General features: G+C 50.2%; 1 protein-coding gene and 1 long non-coding RNA gene across 3 annotated transcripts in view; one reads left to right on the top strand and one right to left on the bottom strand.

Moving 5' to 3' along the window:
- Positions 1-16,029, top strand: part of ZC3H4 (zinc finger CCCH-type containing 4) — a 32,121-nt gene extending 16,092 nt beyond the window's left edge. Inside the window, 12 exon segments of the mRNA XM_078145829.1 lie at positions 1,907-2,129; positions 2,566-2,717; positions 3,107-3,203; positions 3,303-3,390; positions 3,392-3,440; positions 3,710-3,823; positions 4,045-4,156; positions 4,661-4,770; positions 11,099-11,463; positions 11,646-12,049; positions 13,444-13,692; positions 14,417-16,029. Of these exon segments, the coding sequence (XP_078001955.1) occupies positions 1,907-2,129; positions 2,566-2,717; positions 3,107-3,203; positions 3,303-3,390; positions 3,392-3,440; positions 3,710-3,823; positions 4,045-4,156; positions 4,661-4,770; positions 11,099-11,463; positions 11,646-12,049; positions 13,444-13,692; positions 14,417-15,942 (3,489 nt within the window). The 3' untranslated portion in view covers positions 15,943-16,029.
- LOC110202360 (uncharacterized) overlaps positions 12,045-22,075 on the bottom strand; it is a 44,296-nt gene continuing 34,265 nt past the window's right edge. Inside the window, exons 3-4 of one of the 2 annotated variants that reach the window (XR_013482590.1) lie at positions 19,363-20,299; positions 12,045-12,466 (exon numbers count right to left, since the gene is read on the bottom strand). This is a non-coding gene — a long non-coding RNA (uncharacterized LOC110202360). Of the gene's footprint in view, positions 12,467-17,667; positions 20,300-22,075 lie in introns of those variants that run through there. The other variant, XR_002322713.1, reaches the window with a different exon arrangement.

Here is a 22,075-nt window from a genome sequence, read left to right on the forward strand (position 1 = left end):
AAGTCAGTATGTGGCCTTTGAAACCTAGTTAGAAATTTTTTATGTATCAGAAGTGAAATCCCCATCCCATCTTTGAGTTTGGCAGACATTTAAATTACTTTTGGATAGGTTTTTTCCTCCTTAGAAAAGGAATTCCCCTACCTTCTCTCTCCAAACCCGAAACCAAGTCAAATAACTTTTTGAGAAGAAGTAGATATCTCACTGTTCCCGTGTTCTGGAAATGGGTCATAAGAGATTAGGCTAGGACACCTTCCAGTGTGGTGTCATAGTAATCCAAGTTACAATCCCAGCCATGACACAGACAGCTGATACACAGCTGTGTATCCCCATAAGCTAGGCAGGTCCCTCAGCCTGCCTGTGGCCTGATGGAGTCGTTGATGAGATAAAGAGAGTGAACACTCATCCATGCCTCCAAGGCTGGTAAAGCCCTTTATATGCAGTAGCTCATTTAACTTGGGTTTAGAAGACTTGAGTGCAGCTCTTGGGAGTGACATGAGCTGTCTGACTGTGGACAAGCCCCTTAATCTTTATGAGCCTCAGTTTCCTCCTTTGCAAAATTAAGATACCAATGTCTGAAGCACCTGTCTCATAGGGTTGTTGCAAGGCAGAAATGAGATAATGCATGTGGAGTGCTTTGCACTTAAAGTGCTGTGTAAAAGGGGGTTGTTATTTCAGTGTTCTATAAAATGGGGATAAAATTATTTTTTTGTCCTGCTTGCTTCATGAGGTCTTCATTAGTTAGGCAGCGTGAAGTGTGGCACCTGCATTAAGAGTAGAAGTTGATTTCTCAGCCATCTTTTCACATCCTAATTTAGGATGTCATTAGCCTTTTATCAGAATGCTTGAGTGAAAGGTTTTCCCCCAGTTTTTCTTCCCATCTTTCTTTGTATAGTTTTTTTATTGTGTAAAAAAGCTTTTTCTTTTTGTATTATCAAATTAGTCTTTCATCTCTTCTAATTTGCCCTCAGTTACAACTTGCTAGGAATTTATCTCCTTTTCACAGTTAACAGATAACCCCATATCCTCTTAATTTTTTTAATATTTTTGTTTTTGTTTTAATATCTAGGTTGATCCTTTTGAAATTTATTGTGGCATATGGTGTACAAGGCTTTGTAAATTGGGAAGCTTCCATTATAAACAGGAAGTTAAGTCCATGAAAGATTCTGTAGTTACTTGACTTATGCTGGTATTGTTGGAGTTAGATATGGCTTTTTTTTTAAATTTAATTTAATTTTCAGATCCACATTCTCTTTTTCTTATTTCCCTCCTTCTCTTCATTGAGAAGCAAAGGGGCAGCTACGTGGCGCAGTGGACAGAGCACCAGCCCTGAAGTCAGGAGGACCTGAGTCCAAAACTGGCCTCAGACCAAACACTTGACACTTAATAGCTGTGTGACCCTGGGCAAGGCACTTAACCCCAATTGCCTCACCAAAAAAAAAAAAAAAAAGAAAGCAAGAAAAACCAAACCCCTCTAACAGATTCCCACATTGGCCACCTCCCTAAGAATACCTCCATTGACGTCCCGAGTTCATGGTAGAGGGTCAAGTCCTCTGGCATTGTGATTGGTCATTGTGTTGCTCAGAGTTCCTACTAGACTTGTAGCATGAGGTTCCAGAGGGTGGCCTACGTTTTTCAGGTTCAGGTCCCAAACACGCACTGTTGGTAGACCCTTCCCCAAGTGTCTCAGAGGCTGTGGAGGCAGTGGCGGGGCTTCACTCCAGGCAGAGGAGGCATGGATGTCACAGTGGGACAAGCCACGGCCCGGCTCTGTCATGCACTCGGTGGCCCCTGTGGTCAGCTTCCCCGTCAGCGTAAGAGAAACGAGTACTAGGTGACGACGACGCAGTGGGGGGGAGTGGACCAGGCCGGTTCAGCTTGTCTTTCCTTGTTTCCTTGGGTCCTCTAGTCTCACCAGCAGTATCCTTCATCGCACAGTGCCCCTTTGTCGAAAAAGGGCTACTCAAAAATGGAGAGCAAGAATTATAGCATGTACGATGACTATGAGAATGAGCAGTATGGGGAGTATGAAGGGGAGGAGGAGGAAGATCTCGTGAAAGAAGAGTATGATGACTTCACTAAAGAGCTGAACCAGTACAGACGGGCCAAGGAGGGCAGCAGCCGAGGGCGAGGTGAGCTGTTCCAGAATGTACAGTCCATCCTAAGGAAGGGCCTCTGCTGGACAGTGTAGACCAGGGCACAGCAGCCTTCCTCAGGGAGAGGTGGTGGATTGTCCACCAGCTCCTCCTCCTCCCCCAGGGAAGCTGCCGAAAAGGCGATGCGGCCCTCGGCCTAGCCCCCCCCCCCCGCGACCTTGCTTTCTCGTTTTGCTCCAGAGGGATCTCCAGGGGGCAGGGATGCCTGTGTAGGGCTTACTGTTTTCCTACATTGCCTAGCCTTCCCATGCCCCTGCGCATCGAGCCATCTCCTGTAACAGAGAATTAAAAAGGAGGAAAGCAGTTTAGAAAGACTGAGCACACAACAGCTAAGTCTGCCAGCATAAGCAGCATTCCACATCCTCAGCCTTTCTCGTGCTCACGTCACGTAATTTTATTAATCGTCTTGCAGGAGCCAGGGTCAGAGGGAGAGGTTATCGAGGCCGAGGAGGCCGCGGAGGGTCACGAGGGAGAGGAATGGGCCGAGGAAACCGGGGAAGAGGCAGGGGCTCCATGGGAGACCATCCGGAAGAGGAAGAAGACTTCTATGAGGAGGAGATGGAGGTACGGGTTGTTTCCTGGGTTGTTCCCGATTGTGTGTTTGTGTGTCAAGAATTCTAGTGCCCCTTCTGCCTCCAACACTCTCTACTGCATATGGTTCTAATAGAGAGCACACGAACCCACACTTTTCTATATCACATTTGATCTGAAACTAACTTGTTTGCATGCTAAACATTATGTGCTGTTTTGAAAAGGAATTAAAGTGCAGAGACAATGGGAAGGTTCGGCCTGTGGTTTGTGTGTAGAGAAAAAGAGAAAGCACCTGACACTGGGTGTCATTCTGGGGGGATGCTGGATGCGGGTGGCACCTGGGGTGTGTCTGTGGCTGCTGGGGAGGACACAGATGACCAGCTTGCCTGCCCGTGCAAACGTCTCATCCTTCTGAATTCTAGTTTGGAGAGAATGAGGAGCTGATGGGCGAAGAGGATTATGATGAGTACTCCAAAGACTTGAACCAGTACCGCCGACCAAAAGATGGCCGAGGGCGAGGTACGCGGTGGTGCCTGGGTTGGCATCGAGGGTGAGGGTGGGGCGGCCCGTGGGGTGGAGGAGATGCATAGGTGGTCGGTTGGTCCTTCTCTCCTGAAGGTTTAAGTCGGGGCCGAGGCAGAGGCTCGAGAGGCAGAGGCAAGGGGATGGGACGAGGACGCGGTCGAGGCGGGAGCAGGGGAGGCATGCAAAGGAGGCATGAATGATGATGAAGAGTTCTATGACGACGACATGGGGGTGAGTGGGCTTTCAGTAGGCCTGGTGAGAACAGCAGGCGCTGCCCCCCGGGTGACCTGCTGCCACAGTACCTGGCGTGCATGCAGTCACACTGAGACTATCCCATCTCCTTTATGCTGAGGAGTTTCCCAGTTACCTTGGTGACGCTTTGGTATATCTGGGAAGGGGGAGCCTCGTCCTAGCACAGAGCCGGGGCCAGGAGGAGCTGGGACCTCTGGTTCTTTGCTCTGCTAGTCTCCCCTGTGCTGACTTCCCTGTGGCTCTAACAGGACAGTGGTGGTGGTGGCAGCTATCGGAGGAATGACCACGACAAGCCCCACCAGCAGTCGGACAAGAAGGGGAAAGTCATCTGCAAGTACTTTGTGGAAGGCCGGTGCACGTGGGTAAGTCAGGGCCCCTCCAGCAGAATGGGCGTGGGGGATGGGGCGGGCCAGACCATGCACACTTCTGCCCACAGACCTCGTGTCTCCTAATGTTGGCGTCGGGGCTGTGAGTCTCGGCCAAGGGCCTCCTGAATGGAGGAGCTGTCAGGAGCGGGTGGGCCGGGGCGGAGAGCACCCCTCACGCTGCGCACACGGGCGCGCTGTCATTCTGTGTCCTGCAGGGAGAACATTGCAATTTTAGCCACGATATCGAGCTGCCAAAGAAGCGCGAGCTGTGCAAGTTTTACATCACCGGCTTTTGTGCCAGAGCAGAGAACTGCCCATACATGCATGATATCCTTTGACCTCTGGTTGTTGGGGGCTGTGCCCCTCCTGAGGCCCCAGGCCCTGATGATACCAGGAAGGGGAGCTTGCTCCTCTCACTCCTCTGCTTTCTCCTCTTTCCCCTCCTGTTCTTGAACGTTTATCAAGACCTGCCCTTACACTTCCCTGTGAGAGGGAGGGAGGGATGGCTGGTGCCCAAGGCCTGGCTCGCCCAAGGCTGGGAGGCAGCCCCAGTGTGCGATCCTCCTTCTTGGGAGTGATTGCTGCTGCTTCCCCACACAGTGCTCTGCTAGGTGGCCTCTGAATTGCCAGGCGGCGGGACCAAGGCAGCCCTGCAGCTTTGCTGAGGGCATGCGGGCACGGGGAAGCTTGTTGGACTGGCAGCCTGCAGGGAGACCCTTTTCTTCTCTGACCCATTCTCTCCTCTTCTGAGGAAGGTGCTGATCAGACCAGCTCCTCTGCCTGCCCCTTCTGGTTCAGACATCAGAGAACTTTGCCTTGACCTTTGCAAACGTGATTTTCCTTGTAAGCTCTTTCATACAACTGGAAACTGTATCAATGGTGATGACTGCATGTTCTCCCATGACCCCCTCACCGAAGAGACAAGGGAGCTTTTGGACAAGGTAAACATGGGGTGGGACTGACTTCAGAGGCTGGCCAGCTAAGAAACCAGGAGGACTGTGGTCTAGAAATGGACCCTTTGATGACCCATTGTTGGAATTGGAAGCTTGGAGCCTAGGCGGTGCTGTGATGGCTTGCTTTAGAGCATGGGGCAGCTGGGGGAAAGGGTGGGGGGAGTCAGTAAACATTTATGAAGTGCCTTCTTTGTGTTAGGTGTTCTCCCAAGTGCAGGAGGTACAAAGAAAGGTGAAAGTCCCTGCCCTCGGGGAGCTCAGTCTCATAGGGAAGACAACAGGCTAACATCTATGGACGAACAAGATTCATATGAGATAAATTTACTGAGGGAAGGTATTAGCAGTAAGGGGGTTGGGAGTGGAAGCAGGAAAGGCTTCCTAGAGACAGGGGTTGGAGCTGGGACTGGAAGGAAGCCAGAAATATGAGGAGGGAGAGCATTCGGGCCTGGGGAACAGCTGGAGAGAATGGTTCCTAGCCCTTCCTAACCTGTCATCCGGGGACCCTGGCCTCTGCCATCCATCCACTGGAATTTATTGAATAGGGGGAATGACGCAGTCAGATCTCATCTTTGGAAAGATCATCATAACAACTGGCGGCAGGGAGACTACTTGGTTGGGGAAGAGGTGAAATGGTGATGAATCCAAATCAGTTTCCAATCAGCCATTGAAAAGGGCCAGAAACTGTAGCGATTTTGTGAAGAATCTAGAGCTGTAACGAGGGCACAAGCAGGTCTCTGCTGCTGACTCTCCCCAGCCCCGAGGGCAGTCTCCTCGGTGCTTGTCTTGTGTACCCCATGTTAGGGCACCTCGAGGACAGGGGCCATCTGTGTCCTTTCTCTTGTATCCCCAACACTTGGCTCAGTGCCTGGCAAAGGGTTAACAGTGGATATTTGTACAAGATCGGCCTTTACTTGGGTGTGTTTTGGTAGTAAAGTTAAAAGACATCTTTGGAAATGGAAAGGTCTGTGTTCTCTGAACTGGTTAGAACCAGCTCCTCAGCTTTACCAACAATATAAACTATCCTTTCTCTAGCTCAGGCCTGCACAACTTGCAGCCCTCGGGGCACTTGTGGCATGCCAAAGGCTTTCGGGCGGCAGGTTGTACAGGCCTGCTCTAGATGATCACTGTTAGGATGATGGCTCACAGTACTACCAGGCTTTCCAGGTGGTAGTTATTCCTAGTGCCACCTCAGCAAGAGGGAGCGGTCCAGGGGCTGGGCAGCAGAGAGCGCTTGTCACGGATTGCATGGATTCACAGCTCCTTAAGAGCCTCTAGTGTCATCTTATTTTAGAATAGTGTTCTCTGCTGGGGCGGCAGGCTAGCCCTTTACTATCCTTCAGCACCTCCAGGAGGAGTGGTTTCATCACAGTGGAGCCCCCAGCCACCTTCTGTGTGACCAAGAGGCAAAGAGCAATTGTTTCAGCTCCTGGGAGCAGGATTCTACAGAGTAGGGCCCTTAGTGATCTTCCATCTTACAGAACCCCACAGGCCCTGCTCCAGACCCAAAATAACTCTGACAAGTGGGGTGGATCTTGTTGTTTTCACTGCAGTAGTACAGACAATTTCTTTCATCCTAGGTTCACACTTGAGTTAAGGAAAAAAATTAAAATTTATTAAAAAGTGCCCTGCCCCAGTAGAAAACTCAGCCAAGTAGAATCTTTAAAGTCAGTGGGTAGATCCTTGAAGCAGGCTTTATTTATTTTTAAATTTTAAAATTTATTTTGTTAAATATTTCCCAATTAGAGGTAAAAAGATCAAACAATCATTTTTTAAAAATTTGAGTTGCAAATTCTTTCCCTTCCTTGAGAAGGCAAGCAGTTTCATACCGATTATACATGTGAAGTCTTTTGCAAAAGAAAACACAAATAAAATAAAACAATAAAAACGGAAGAGAGTTTTTTAAAAAAGTATGCTTCAGTCTATATTCAGAGTTCATCAGTTCTCTCCTTGGCATCTTTCATCAAGGGTCCTTTGGAATTTAAAAGGAAATTTAAATTCAAAAGAAGGAACTAAGAGGCAAGCCATTCATGCCTCAACTAGAAAAAGTTAGTCTTCCTAGACCAGGAGCAGTCCTGGCCTGCTCATGGAACTCTGCACAGGCCTCCCTGCTTCCATGCCTTTGTTCGCGTCATTCCCTTCTTCCTGGGATCTTCCTCCCTGTGTATATTTGCCTACAGAAACCCTCTCTTCCTCGAAGGCCTCTCTCAGAGGCCACCACTATTAAATCTGCTACTGAGCTCCAGTTCTGCTTCACTATTTGGTTATTGGGCATTTCCGTTTGGATTCATCATGTCTGAAACAGAACTCATTCCTTTTCTCCCCAAATCCTTCCATCTTCTGAACTTCCCTCTTTCTGAATGGGGCCATCACCATCATTGAGTCACCTAAACTCACAGCCTTAAAATCATTCCATATTCTTTACTCTTCCCTTGCCCGTCACATAAAAAAAGTTTTCAAATCTTGTCATTTTAAAGAAATTTAATTTCACTTTTTAAAATTAAAAATCTATTTTCTATCCCTTCTACCTCCCCTTCCCATTGGAAAAAAAAGAAAAGAAAGAAAAATGAACCCTTGTAACACATATGAATAGTCAAAATAAATTCCCAAATTGGCCATATCCCCAAAATATGTTTCAATCTATACCCTTTGTCTCTCACCTCCCTTGCAAGAGATGGGTAGCATTCTTTATCATGGGTCCTCTGGAATTGTGGCTAATTATTGCATGGATTAGAATTCTTAAGTCTTCCAAATTATCTTTACAGCTATTGTTATAAATCGTTCTCTTGATTCTGCTCAGTTCAACTTGTATCAGTTGATACAAATCTTCCCAGGTTCCTTTGAAACTGTCCCTTTCCCCATGTCTTATGGTATAAAAAATTTTCATTACTTTTCTATGTTCCAGTTTGCTTAGCCATTCCCCAGTTGATGGACACCCTCTTAGTTTCTAGTTCTATAACATCATTTAAAAAACAAAAACACCTGCTATAATATTGTTATCTGTGTCTGTCCTTTTCTTTTTCCTTTGATTCCTGAGGTTTAGGTCTAGTTAGTGGTACTATTGGGTCAAAGGGTTTGCATAGTTCAGTAACTTTTTGGGCATTATTTTCCAGAACGGCTGTACCAATTCACACTTCCACCAACCCTGGGATGTTGAGGCAGCATTCTCCCCATCCATACGGTCTAGGCTGTGGATTTGGTTACTTTGACACTACTCACTTACCAAATGAGCTCATTGACCCCATAGGCAAAAGTAGAATTAATATATGTGTTTTCCTACAGCCCCTCCAACATTTGTCATTTTCTTCTTTTTGTCATCTTTGTCAATTTGATGGATGTAAGATAGAACCAGAGGAAAATGCCTATTCCTGTCCTTTGACTATTTATCAATTAGAGAATGACTCTTATAATTTGAATCATTTCCCTGTTTATTTACTAATGAGACCTTTATCAGAGAAACTTGCTGCCAAAAATTTTTTGTGGTTCCCTGCTTCCCCTCTAATTTATTTATTTGTTTGTTTGTTTGTTTGTTTATTTATTTATTTTAGGCAGTTGGGGTTAAGTGACTTGCCCAGGGTCACACAGCTAGTAAGTGTCAAGTGTTTGATCTAAGGTCGTATTTGAACTCAGGTCCTCCTGACTTCAGGGCTGGTGCTGTATCCACTGTGCCATCTAGCTGCCCCCTTCCCCTCTAATTTTAGCCACATTAGTTTTGTTTGCGCAAAACTTCTAAATTTTATATAGTCAGTATTATCCATTTATTTTTATTTATGTTTTTGGTGATCTTTTCCATCCTTATTTTGGTCATTAGCTCTTTTCTTATCCATGGATCTGAAAGGTAATTTCTTACTTGCTTTGTTTATGATGTCACCCTCTATTGCTTAATTATATACCCGTATAGAGCTTCTCTTGGTATGTGGTGTGAGATGTTGGTTTATACCTTGTTTCTGCCAGATTGCAATCTAATTTTTTGCAACAGTTTTTTTCTCAAATAATACATTCTTTATACCCTAGTAGCTGGAATCTTTTGAGTTTAAAATATTAGAACATTAGGTTTGTTTGCTTCTGTATGGTATGTACTAATGATAAATAAATAATAAAAATAATTTATCATTATATTTAATAATTAACAAATAACTTGTTACATGAATTATTATATGAAACAGTATATGATAACAAGTTACATTTATCATCAAATAACTCTAATTACGATCATAATAATAATTATTACTAGTCAGACATTAGGCCTCTAGGTTTGTTTGCTTCTGTATGTTTTTTTTTTTAATTTTAAATTTGTTTTGATTTACCAACAATCACTTCCATAAGCTTTTGAATTTTAAATTTTTCTCCCCCTCCTTTCCCCACTCCCTCCCCAAGATGGCATGCAATCTGACAGAGACTTTACATGTACCTTCCTGTTAAACATATTTTCGTATTAGTCATGTTGTAAGGAAGAATTAGAACCAATAGGAGGAACCACCAGAAAGAGGAAACAAGACACAACAGAAGAAAAAAAATAGCAAATAGTATGCTTCAATTTGCATTCAAACTCCGTAGTTCCTTCTTTGGATGTGGATAGCATTTTCCATCATGAGGCCTTTGGAAATGTCTTAGATCCTTGCATTGCTGAAAAGGGCTGAGTCTATCAAAGTCAGTCATTGCACACCATGGCTGTTACTGTGTGCAACGTTCTCCTGGGTCTGCTCACTTCACTCGGCATCAGTTCATACAAGTCTTTCCGGGTTTTTCTGAAGTCAGCCTGTTCATCATTTCTTATAGCACAGTAGTATTCCATTACATTCGTATATACCACAACTTGCTCAGCCGTTCCCCAATTGATGGGCAGCCTCTCAGTTTCCAATTCTTTGCCCCCACAAAAAGAACTGCTGTGAATATTTTTGTACATGTGGCTCCTTTTCCCATCTGGGTGATCTCGGGGATACAGCCCCAGAAGTGCTATGGCTGGTCAGAGGGTGTGCACCTTGCTTCTGTATCTAATCTGTTCCACCGATTGACTTTGTTTTTTAGGTAGCACCCGATTGTTGTGGCAGGTACTGCTTTGTACTCCTTTTGATACTGCTAGGTTCCCTTTCCTCCCCACATTTTTTTTTAACTATTTCCCCTGAGTTTCTTGACCTTTTTGTTCCTCTAGATGACTTTTGTTACCACTCTTTTAAGTTATTTAATTTGTTAGTCATTTGGCATGGCCTTAAATAAGTAAATTAAGTAGTTAACATTGTTCTTTTATTATCTTGGCTCAGTCTGTCCTCGAACAATGGATATTTTCCCAATTGTTTATGTCTGTCTTCATTTCAGTAAAGAGCGTTGTGTAGTTGTATTTATATCGTTCTTGTGGGACTCTTGGCAGGTAGACTTGGCAATGTTTGATGCATTCTGAATTTATTTTAAATGCAGTTTTCTCTTCCAGTCTCTTCCTGTTTGGTTTTGTTGGTAATTTACAGAGATGCTGATGATTTTTGTGGAATTAGTTTATATCTTGCAACGGTTTCAAATCTGTTCCTGCCTCCACAGCACAGTAGCCAGCCACCCCTTTCAGACCCTTGTCACGCCTTGCCTGGACTATTCCATAGCCTCCTCATTGGACTCCCAGTGTCCCGTCTTTGTCCTTGCTTCCTCCCCTGTCTCCCTAAGCTGCCAGTGCTTTCCACCTCCTGTGTGTATGTTTTGTGTTCCTTCGCAGGCGTGGGGGTTGTTTCCCAAGGTAGAGAGCAGGGACAGTTTGGTTTTGTCTTTGCATCTCCTTAGCACCTGATAGTGCCTGGCACACAGCAGGGACTTAATCCCTGCTGCTCAGTGGGTCACCCCAGCCAGAGGAGACCTCAAGGGAGTGGTTTGGCAAGAGGGGAGAGGAGTAGAAAGAGAAGTAGGAGCCACAGACTGCCTTGGCCTGAAAGACCAAGCGAAGGAATGCCGCTTGGTCACTGAGTGGTGTTCGGGAAGGACTGTGATGCAGGGGGCCCCCGGCTTCTCCCCATCTCCCCAGTCTGATCCTCACATGCCTGCTCTCTGGGGTCCTGGGGCACCAAACAGCTTGGTGTAAAGTGCTTCCCTTGTTTTTGTCTGCTGGTTCTTCATTCACGTAGCATGCCTTCATTTCTCCACAGTTTTGGTCTTTTCTCCCTTAAGTCAGGGCAGGTGTCTCTCATATCAGGGTGAATTCTGGGGAACCGTGGCCTCTTGACTAGATTCAGGTTTTATCTCAAGAAAATACCTTATTAAACGCTGCCACTTCTGCCCCTCTCCGGTCATTTCCCCTTCAGTTTTACCCTCATGCCCGATTTCCATCTCTCCTTGTTAGATGTTAGCAGACGATGCAGAAGCAGGTGCGGAAGATGAGAAGGAAGTGGAAGAATTGAAAAAACAAGGCATCAATCCTCTACCCAAGCCTCCACCAGGAGTCGGCCTCTTGCCCACCCCGCCACGTCCCCCCGTGCCTCCGGCTCCGACATCTCCCAATGGCAGGCCCATGCCTGGAGGCCCCCCGCCTCCACCTCCACCCCCGCCTCCTGGGCCCCCCCAGATGCCTATGCCCGTGCCGTCGCACGAGCCCCTCTCTCCCCAGCAGCTTCAGCAGCAGCAGGACATGTACAACAAGAAGATTCCATCGCTGTTTGAGATCGTGGTTCGGCCCACGGGGCAGCTGGCTGAGAAGCTGGGGGTGAGGTGAGTGTTGAGCCAGAGGTGGGCTGTTGGGGAAGTGAGAGCTCTGGGTGGAGGGTGCAGCCTGGGACCCTGGTGTCCTTGACACCACTCACAAACTAGATGAGCTTCTTGAAGCCAGAGAGAGAAGTCAAGTAACGTAGGAAGTTAGTAGAATCAAAATCCCATTTTGTGTTTTCTTTTAGACACCCTGCTCCACCTCCCCCCAGATTCCCTGGGCCTGGGGGGCCCCCTGGGCCAATGGGGCCTGGGCCCAACATGGGACCCCCTGGGCCCATGCCAGGACCAATGCATCCTGACATGCATCCCGACATGCACCCGGACATGCATCCCGACATGCACCCGGACATGCATCCTGACATGCACCCGGACATGCATCCCGACATGCACCCGGACATGCCAATGGGCCCTGGGATGAATCCTGGCCCCCCCATGGGTCCTGGGGGCCCACCAATGATGCCCTATGGTCCTGGAGACTCCCCACATTCCGGAATGATGCCCCCTGTTCCACCAGCCCAGAACTTCTATGAAAACTTTTACCAGCAGCAGGAGGGCATGGAGATGGACCCTGGACTAATGGGGGAGGCAGGTACGTGCTTTCCTGAGATGGGGATTGGCAGCTAGGCTCTGGGGAAACCTGCAAGGGAGGCTTCCATTTGGTTTGAATCATTGGGAAGGGAGACCTTTTCTGGCTTTAACATCTTAATATCCACTAACAAACTCCAGAAGAGCCGAGAGGTGATTGCACATTGGAGCCTTTCGCTTGCATGTCTCCATTACAGTTCTTAAAGTAACTCCTGTAATATCGTAACAGCCTTTTTCTGTGCATCTATTCAGATTTTGTGCCTGTGGTAGTCTGCAGTCTTGGGGCTTTGCTTTCTTTTCTTTTCCTCGTCACTTCTCCATGGAAAGCTCTTTCTTGTTTGCTCGATGGTTAATATACATGCCGGCTGCTTGACTCTGAGGCTGCTGCAGGTTTACTTGTGGGTGGCGCCTCTCGCCCTTCCTGTGGTGAGGGAGCAAGGATTAGTTAATTCACTCCCCAGAAATGGACTGGCTCAGTACACTCATGCCAGGTGATTTTGCCACACTTACTAGGACCGCAGCCACCCCAAAACAGGCATCTAATCTGTTTTCTTCAACACGAACAATCTGCTTATTCTCAACACTTTCCTTGTACAACATAGAGATAGAATTCTTGGAGCAAAACAAGCATGTCTGTTTGAAGTTTAACTATTTCAGTCTTAAATGTGAAATGTGTATTATTTTTAACAAGCCAAAAGCACTTAGTAAGCATTTGTTAAGCGCATCCCGGACGCTTGGCCCCGTGCTCTGTCCTAGAGTCAGAGGCGGCAGTGTTAAGGAGATCTGTTAGAAATAACCTAGCCATTACTTTCTTTTTCCAGTTTATTCCATGAGTACAACCTGTTCTTACAGTTCCCAAATGATTTTTCAATTTAAAGTGAGTCCCAAAGGAAGAAAACATTCTTTCTCTACGTGCAGAGGAGAAAGCTCTTTATACGAATGCCTGGGTGCGCTCTCATTCAGCGGTCTCTGGATCCAGCTGCTTACGGCACTCCCTCCCGTGCTGATGCAACTCTTCTAAAGCATTAGCAGCATCTGTCCAAGTAATCCTGGCTGCCCCTCCCTGCTGTGACCTGTTCTTGGACAGTTAGAGTTAGGGGACGCCTCTCTTCTCCCTCATTGCCACCAAAGCGTGTATATGCGCTTCTCGTAAAGCTGCACAAGGGAGTAGACTTTCTGGTCAGGAGTAGGGAAGAAAGAACCCAATTGTTTTATCTCCTTGGAAGTTCATGGGTTGGGAATCCATGGGCAGGAATGGCTTTGGAGTTCAAACTGACTTCCTCAAGGCCTCCTTCAGTGGGTCTGTGGTCTCACTGTGAGGGTACTCCCTCGAGGAATGCAACTCCTGACTGCCTCCCAAAGATTAATAATTCGCCCCATGGTTATTCCCCCCAGCAGAGGACTATGGACATTATGAGGAGATGGAAGGCGAGGCAGGAGAGCACGTTTTCCCAGAGCAGCCCCTGGAGCCTGATGGCTTCCTCGAAGCAGGGCCCCCTGGGAGACAGCAGCCCGCCACCAGTGTCCCTGACTTCCTCCCCTCTGCCCAGAGGGCCTTATACCTGCGCATCCAGCAGAAGCAGCAGGAAGAAGAAAGGGCAAGGAGGCTAGCTGAGAGCAGCAAGCAGGAGCGGGAGAATGAGGAAGGCAAGTGTGTTTGTGGCCCAGGGCCTCCCGGCCCCTGGCCCTCAGGGTCCTGGGCCAGAGGGAGGCTGCTTGCAAAGCACACCTTCATGTGGCGTGGCCAGAGCCAGCGCCCTGCAGTCTGTGTGGATGGGGGCAAAGACTTAGGACCCCGGCCAGCCAGGGAGAGAGCCTCGTGCTTCGTCAGGTGCTTTCACACAGATTGTACAGTAGACAGCTGAGCCCTAAGAGTCGGTGAGGGCTAAAGTATGACTTAGGGTCCAAAGAGGTCTCAGAGGATGCCCGGGTGATAGAGACAGATTTTGGGTTCTCACCACTGCTTTTTGACCTCGGTCCCTTGCACAGTCGCTTGTCATCAGGCAGGCCCACTCACAGCTGGGCAGGGAGCCCCGACGCCGCTGTCGGTGTCGGGGAGCGGGGGAGAGGGAGAGAGGGACTTTGAGGAAGCAGGTTAGAGGTGGCCGGGTGGAGTCCTGCCCTTGGCCATTTACAGAGCGCCTTCCTCCCACAATTCCAAGAGTAGATGCCCATGAGACAGGCTGAAGGCTTTGGACAGCTATTTCCCCTTGACTCGATGGACTGCACGGACCTTATTCTGCTGGCTGGCGTTTGTTACCTCTGCGAGGGGGGGGTAGTTATCGTAGAGACCCACACATTGGCTGAAATGCAAGTGTAAAGGGAGGGAGTCAGCGAACCCCACTTGCTGACGTCTGTCCTTCTCTCACAGGTGACACAGGCAACTGGTACTCCAGCGACGAGGACGACGGAGGAAGCAGCGTAACCTCCATCCTCAAAACTCTGAGACAGCAGACCTCCGGTCGGCCTCCGGCGCCCAGCGGGGAGTTGGGAGGCGGTGGCGCGGGGCCCCTGCCAACGGCGGGCGATCCCCGCCTCCAGAAGGGCCCCGCCGCCGGGGGCAGACCTGCCGACCCGCGCCTCGCCCGGGACCCGAGGCGCTCTCGTCACACTGATGCTCCCGGCCCTTCGGGCTCCGGGGATTCGGGGCTCTCGGACCCCCGACTGGCCCGCTCCGTTCCCCCCTCCAAGCCTGACGGACTCCATCCGAGCCCAGCATGTACCAGTGGTGGGAAGGGGTCTGGGCCCCCGGAAGAAGAAGAAGGGGAGAGGGCTCTGAGGGAAAAAGCGGTGACCATTCCTCTGGACGCCCTGCCAGGGACCCCGCTGCGGGATCCTAGGCTACAGCTCCAGCAGTTCAGCCACATCAAGAAGGACGTGACCCTGAACAAGCCCAGCTTTGCTCGCACTGTGCTTTGGAACCCCGAGGACCTCATCCCCGTCCCTGTCCCCAAACAAGACTCTGCAACCTCTCTCCCTGCTGCCCTGCAGTCTTTGCCCGCCCTCGATCCCCGCCTCCACCGGCCCCCTGCCGCTGGGCCCTCAGATCCCCGGCAGCGTGGGGCAGCCCCCTCGGACCCCAGCTCTGCTCCCACTGCCTCTGCTGCCAGCCTGCCGGATTTTGAGTTGCTCTCTCGAATCCTCAAGACCGTCAATGCGTCCGGCCCCTCAGCACCGAGTCCGAGTGATAAGCCCAGTGACCCCCGAGTGCGGAAAGCCCCTGCCGACCCCCGGCTGCAAAAACCCGGGGATGCTGCCTCATCCCGCGCCACCAAGCCCAGCACTCCTGAGGCAGCTGCGCCACCCCCCACTTCCTCTGGCGAGGCCTCGCCTCCGGCTATTGCCCCTTATGACCCCCGGGTCCTGGCGGCTGGGGGGGTCAGCCAAGGTGGTGGGAGCGGGCAGAGCAGTGTGCTCAGCAGCATCAGTCTCTATGACCCAAGGACTCCGAACTCTGGCAGCAAAGTGGCCGAGCCGGCCCCCGAAGGGGGCGCCCAGCCCAAGGGTCCCGATGGCAACGGCAAAAGCTCAGCGGCCAAGGCCAGAGAGCCTCCGTTCATCCGCAAGTCGGCCTTGGAACAGCCGGAGGTGGGCAAGGCAGGCTCGGAGCCCGCGGCCACGGACAGGTACAACAGTTATAATCGGCCGCGCCCCAAGGCAACCCCGACCCCTGCCACCGCCCCCTCGGCTGCACCCTCTCCAGAGGGGGCCCCCCAGCCTGGCCTCCACAACTTGCCTGTGCCCACCCTGTTTGGGACCGTGAAGCAGGCGTCCAAGGCTGGCTCCGGGAGCCCTTTCGCTGGCAACAGCCCCTCCCGAGAGAGCGAGCAGGATGCCGGGTCCCTCAAAGATGTTTTTAAAGGCTTTGACCCCACTGCATCCCCCTTCTGCCAGTAGTATTAACCTGGACCCCGTTCCCCATCCCCCGTCCTGTGATTGTATTTCATGGCCACATTCAGTGTTGGGAATGTCGGGGGAGGGGGCCTGGGGGTGGGGGCATGGGGGGAGAGGGCTTGGGGTTTTTTTATTCTTTGGTTCCTATAAATTGTATATAAAAATCTTTGGTTCTGGTCAGTGCTGTATGACTCACAGGCTATCTCCTAGAAAATGTCTTTTTTTAATTGAACAATCAAAGTCTCCTGCCCAGATCCCTTAAAAGTGCATCTTGGGCCCCATGTTGCCATGGGTCTAGGGGCAGTTTTGGTCAAGTTGTGTAGCCGTCCTGTCCTCTGTCCCTTTCTGTGCATGTAAATCACCCTAGCTCCTTTGTCCATCACTGTCCTATTCTCAGGGCCCGGGGCACACTGGAGTGTGGCTCATGGTGAGTCAGAGCTGGAGGGAAGCCCCCGGGGACCAGGACCAGGATGGGGAAGGGGTGAGCTAGAGAACCTCTGAGAGCAGCCCCACGGCCCCAGGGTCACTGGCAAGTGCAGACGAGGGAGTGAGGGTGGGTGGTGGGGGCAGGGGTCCCCAGGCCACTCCCCAGGGTCTCCCCTTGCCCTTGTCCAGAGTTTATCTCAGCAGCCTGTGGGGAGCAGGCTCAAGGGCTTGGAGCACAGGCAGCCTCAGCCTGTCCGTTAAGTAGTCTGGCTCTGGAGGGCTTGTGGGCCTCCCCTGCCCTGTTCCCCCCTGGGCTGGGCCGGACCCCTGCTCACACCCCTACTGCCTTCTGTTCCTCTTCCTTATTCCCACTTCCTTGGTGGGGACAAACCGTTCAAGAAAAAAAGTCCCCAGCTTTTTTCTTTCAAGAAGGTTTTTGCTTTTGTCATTCTTCTGTTTCATGCCTTCTTTTAAATTCTGTACCATGAAACCCTGGTGAGTTTGGGGCTTCAGAGCCAAAGTTGTGATAGTGGATCCCCAGACACGTAGAGGAATCAGGGCAGGTGGGAATCAGAGGGCAAGGGGAAACGAGGCTGGGCGGGGATCCTGCTCTGGCGGCAGGGTTTGCCGGGGTGGGCCCTGGGGGTGAGGGGCATGCTGGCTGCCCCCTCAGCCAGAGGCAGGTCACCACGCTTGAAGAGGACAGGACAGGCCTTCTGAGACACCTTGTGTGTTTGTGTCCTGTCTCTCTTTGGCTGGCCACTGCCATGTAATGGCCCCACTTCTCTAGGAGAATTTTAGTTTGAAAAGTTGAGGAAAACTCAGTTTCATTTGGAAGCTGTCCTGTGTGCTCTTCCTCCTTCCCCCAGCCAGGCTAAGAAGCAGTCTTTTTAACATAGACTCTGCTTGTTCTATTGGTGTCCCCTGGCACCCACCTCCTGCTCCCCTCCCCAGCCTGCTGGCTCTTTTAAGCATTGCTGTCTCCATAAATAATGTACAAACTGCCTCCCTTGGCATGTGGCTTCCCTCTCTCCTTGAGGGGTGTGAGGCCACTGCACCCCTTCTGGGGCCCTTGTGCTGTTGTTGATCAGGTGTTTGGGGGCGGGGGACACGATCAGGAGTGAGATTGCCCCCCTTCCCTCCCCCAAAGGGCCATTTCCCATGGCATTTGTAAAATATGCAAGATATGGTGTTTTTTGTTGGGATTTTTTTTTTTGTAAAACTAAAATAATTTTTTAAAGGAAATCTCTTGAGGACCTAGAAATGGGATAAGAACCTCCCAGAGCTCTAATTTGCTCATAGTTTTTCCCATCAGACTAGAGCTTTTAAGGAAAATCGTTCTCTAACCAAGATTGTAATAAAAGTGTAAATAATATTTCAGAGTTGACATTGATGATGCAAATATGTATATACCGCACTGTATTTTTACAATTATGGTCGCATGGCTCTCCTTCAGTCCGCCTACCCCACTCCCCTTTTTGTACCCCACATCTGTCTTCCAGGAAATGTCATTCGCGCCTTTCTCCTGTGGTCCCTTCATCTCCAATAATTGTATTACTGCCATTAAAGGATGCAGTTATTTTAAAGTGATCTGGTCCCTTGCTGCTGGTGTTCATTTTCTGCAGGATTCAGAGCGTGAGACAGGCCTGCCACCCCCGCTAGCCAGCACTCATTCACTCTGACAGTGGCGCAGAGAACGTGCTCCTAGAAAGGCACCGCTGTCCCTCCAGGGCTAGACTCAAGTGCGAGAGTGGATGGCGGGGTGTCTCCCCGGCAGAGCACTAAGTCTGAGACAATAAGGAATGAATCTGCCGTGCATGGAGTGAAAGAATCGAGCTTCCTGACCCAGCTCTGTGGCTCACTGCCTGTCTAGCCTCAGGCCAGCTGCTTCCTCACTGGGCCTCAGTTCCCGTATCTGTAAAATGGGCTGTGGGTGTCAGGATGACCTCATCTGTCCCTTCCAGGTGTCAATCTGTGCTGCCGTGATTTCTCTTTGGCTTATTAGACTGTTTCTTGGGAGAAGTCAGAGCCGTAAAGCCCCTGCTGCCCTTCTTCTCTTGTGAGTGGGGGACAGATGACAAGCCACGTGTGTCCTTCAGTGGCAGCCAGCTTTGTCATTCGACCCTGGGGTTCCTTCGGGGTCCTTCTTTCCTCATTCCTCTCCAGTAAGCAGGCCCGGTTTGGTCTAGAAGAATCCTACACACTTAGCACTGTGTGATCTCCGTTAACTCTCACCCAGCTGCTTCCCAACAAAAGCGGGCAGTGGGGATGGTCAAGTGAAGAAAGGAGTCTCCACCTTTCCTCCGGGGCAGCCCCTCTCCTGATGTGATCCGCATCCCCCTGCCTCAGAGGTTCTCACGGAATCTCTCCTTCTGCTTTGGAGCCCGTTGCCAGGTTCTTTACGTACTCCTCTTCTGGGTCATATTGAAATCTCTCCATTTCTGTGCCAAAGATGCTCTTGTGGTGGAGGGAAAAGAGCCCCAGACTGGGCTTCAGGGATCACCTCCCAGCTTTCTCCCCTCAGGGCGGGACTGCAGGCTCTCTAGGGCGGTAGCCTGTGTAATCCCACAAGTCTCTTTGAGTTCTGACACGTCCGAAGAACAACTCATTTTCTTCCCCTTAGGCCCACTGTCCCATCATCTTTCTAGCCACCCACATTTGTGACCCCAAGAGTCATCTGCGACTCTTCCCTCTACCTCAAGGCCCCCCATCCAGTTAGTCCATGAGTCTTATTGATTCTACCTCCGCAACGCCTCATATCGATCCACTTCTCTCTCCTCATGTGAGCGCCCTGCTAGATCAGGCCCTCATCACCTCTTCCCTGCTTCACCGCAATGGGCTCTTATTCATTCTTCACACAGCTGCAAAAATCATTTTCTTTAAAGGTACAGATCTGCCCGTGCCACTCCTCTGCTCATAAAGGGGCCTGGGCCCTGCAGACACGTTCCATTCATTTGATACTTCTGGATTCCAAGATGCCCCCCAAGCCCCACATACCTGAATGTGCTGCTGAGCCTGCATCGTGCTGACCACATCTCCAGCCCCTCAGAGTCCTCGGCTTCCGTCTCCCTCCTAGCCATGTCTGGGAAGGCTTCTCTCATCTCCCCCAGCTGGGAATTCCCTCTCCCTCTTCAGGTTACGTTTTCCTTGTCTACATGCTGTAAGCTTTCTGAGGGGCAGGGACTGAGGTCTGGGGAAGACCCTAATGCCTCAGAAAAGGCCTTTCTCTGGGGCATGGATCAGCAGTGCTGATGGTGGTCCTTTTTAATGCATGGAGCATCCCTTTGGGGGTGGTCAGTGAGCCCCCTGCACCTTCATCCTCAGAGGGGGACCCTGGCCTTCGAATCCTGGCTTGTTCCTTACCATCTCAGTGACTTCTAACCTCAGTTTGCTTCTCAGTAAAAGGAAAGGGTTTTAATTGGATGATTTATCATGTCTCTTTTAGCTTGAAATCCTCTAGAGCCCACTTTGGGGTGAGGGTGAATGAGGGAGATTGTGGGATGGGAAGAAGCCATCCTCTTTGAGGGCCCAAGGGAGCCCTCTGCCATGGGGTGCAGGGAGGGAGGCAAGCTAAACCCTAGGGAACTTAAGTTTAAAACTGGATAAATTAAATTGCGCAACGGAGGTCTTCCAGAGTATTAGAGCTTTAGTGGAGCCATGATCTCTCTGGTGTGGGTCTTTCCTCCCTGCCCTGCTGTTCAGTGTGATTCTCGTCCTCGTCTTCCCATCAGGGCCTTCCTTTGACCTTTTCCGTATCTTGGGGTCAGTCCCAGGCTGACACTGCAGCCATCCGTCTGTTGTCTCTTGTCCTCAACACGTAGTCGCGGTCAGTAATGAGTCTTTCTGATGCCCCTGGGGTCACTTGCAGGCTCCTCTCATACTTCCAACCATCTTGCCCCCGAGTTATTATTTTGGAAGCTGCGCCATCTTTTCCCTGGAAACCAAGACAGACAAAAATGACAACCAAAAACTCCTTTTGGGATCCTGGAGTGTTTGGAAAGGGACTGAGAAAGGAAAGGAGGAGATGACAATGACCGGGACAGGGCCTCTGTTCATTGGGTCAGGGACCAGCCAGGAGAGCTGAACATCAAGAAAGCCAAGGCCCAGCACTTTGGACCTGCGGTGGCCCAGCGAACAGGGAAGCTTTAGGAATTAGAACCAGGGGGTTGTAAGACTTAAAGCTGGTGGGGACCGTGTAGATCACCCATCTAGTGCAGGAGTTCTTTCCTTGGAGCCTCAGACCTCTGGGGGACTGTGGAAAGATGTCAGGGGCTAGGGGGTCTAGAAATTTGAACAGAAAAAATAAAACATTTTACTAATCTGTTACTGGGATTTAGCATCTCCTCCTTCATGAATAAAACAGATGTAACATGGTTTTGCATAGGCTTCAGCAACCTGCTGACCTAACAGAGGTTAAGAATTTCTGATCATTTTAACAGCCAAGGGAATGGAGTCCCAGAGAGTTCTATGACTTGCCCAAGGTCACACAGCTAGTTAAGAGCTTCTCAAAACCCAGTCCTCCAGCTCCACACCCTAGGATCTCTCTCTTGCAGGCTGCTTGTCTTAGCGGAGAAAGTCCTGGGCCTGACTTGCTGACAGAGAACCCAGGAGCCAGGTTACCCAGGAAAGGATGGGGGGCAGAGGCAGGCTGGGACAGCAAGACAGTCAGAAGGGGATCTCAGCTTTCCTGGAACCCCACTCACCAAAAGCAGGTAAAAGCCTTCTTAGGTACTTGGAGGAGGGACTTCCGTGACCTGGGGGTGGAGGGTGTGGACCCAGGGGAAGCTCAGAAGTCGGCGCTCCTGTTCAGTAGTTCCCCCTTTTTGTGCTCTGAGCCTTCCCTCCTCCCCTTGTCCCGAACCCAAAGGCCTCTCCTGACAATCCTCATCCTCGTTGGTGTTCCCTGATCACCTTGACTAGGGTGTCCCCAAGAGTCTTCCCAAGGGCAAGGCTTTGTCTCCCCTCCCCAATCAGGTAGGGCCAACATTTCCTGCTTTTTAAATTTTGATAACCACCTAGGTGAGCATTTGACCTCAGGGGACCTTTAATGTGTTTGAGAAAATAAGACAGCAGATATATCTAATAATAAGCAAAGAAATAGTAATAGGTAAAAGGATCCCTGAGGACTCAGGAGGTCTGAGTCAACTAGCTGTGTCACCTTGGGTAGGCAAGGCCTAGGGCCCAGCCATAGTGAGGCTCTGAGTCTTGCTGTCCTCATCTATAAATAACATCTGCATTGCCATCATCCTTAGGCGGTTCTGAGGAAAGAGCTGTAGAAATGAGATCAGGGATGCTTGGGTTGCTGGGAGCTTGTTTCTAGGTGGAGCCAAGACCCCCTTAGCAATGTATCTTTAGGTAGGATTTACTTTGGTGGTGGTGGGGGCGGAGGGTGGGGATTGTGGGTGTGGGTAGGGGAGGGTTGAGAGTTGGCCAACTTGGAAACTTATCCCATTGAAATACTTTTTAGCACAGATACCTCTCCTCTCCGTGGAGGGAGAAAGTTTTAAGCCTAAGGCACTTCGTCCTTGAAGCTAGCTGCTCAGCACTGGCCCCATTTTTCTTTCTGTGTTTTGGAGGCAAGCAGCGAGGACTTTCTGACCTGGCTGCTGGCTAGCTTGCTCCCCTCTCTCTGCGGGAAGGCAGTGGAACCAGATGAGTCTCGAAGGCCCCAATTTTGGTCCCACCTTAGCTTCTGTACTCCTCCCTGATC

This window comes from Phascolarctos cinereus, unplaced genomic scaffold (assembly GCF_003287225.1).
Source record: "Phascolarctos cinereus isolate Bilbo 61053 unplaced genomic scaffold, phaCin_HiC Scaffold_726;HRSCAF=1367, whole genome shotgun sequence".
NCBI lineage: Eukaryota > Metazoa > Chordata > Mammalia > Diprotodontia > Phascolarctidae > Phascolarctos > Phascolarctos cinereus.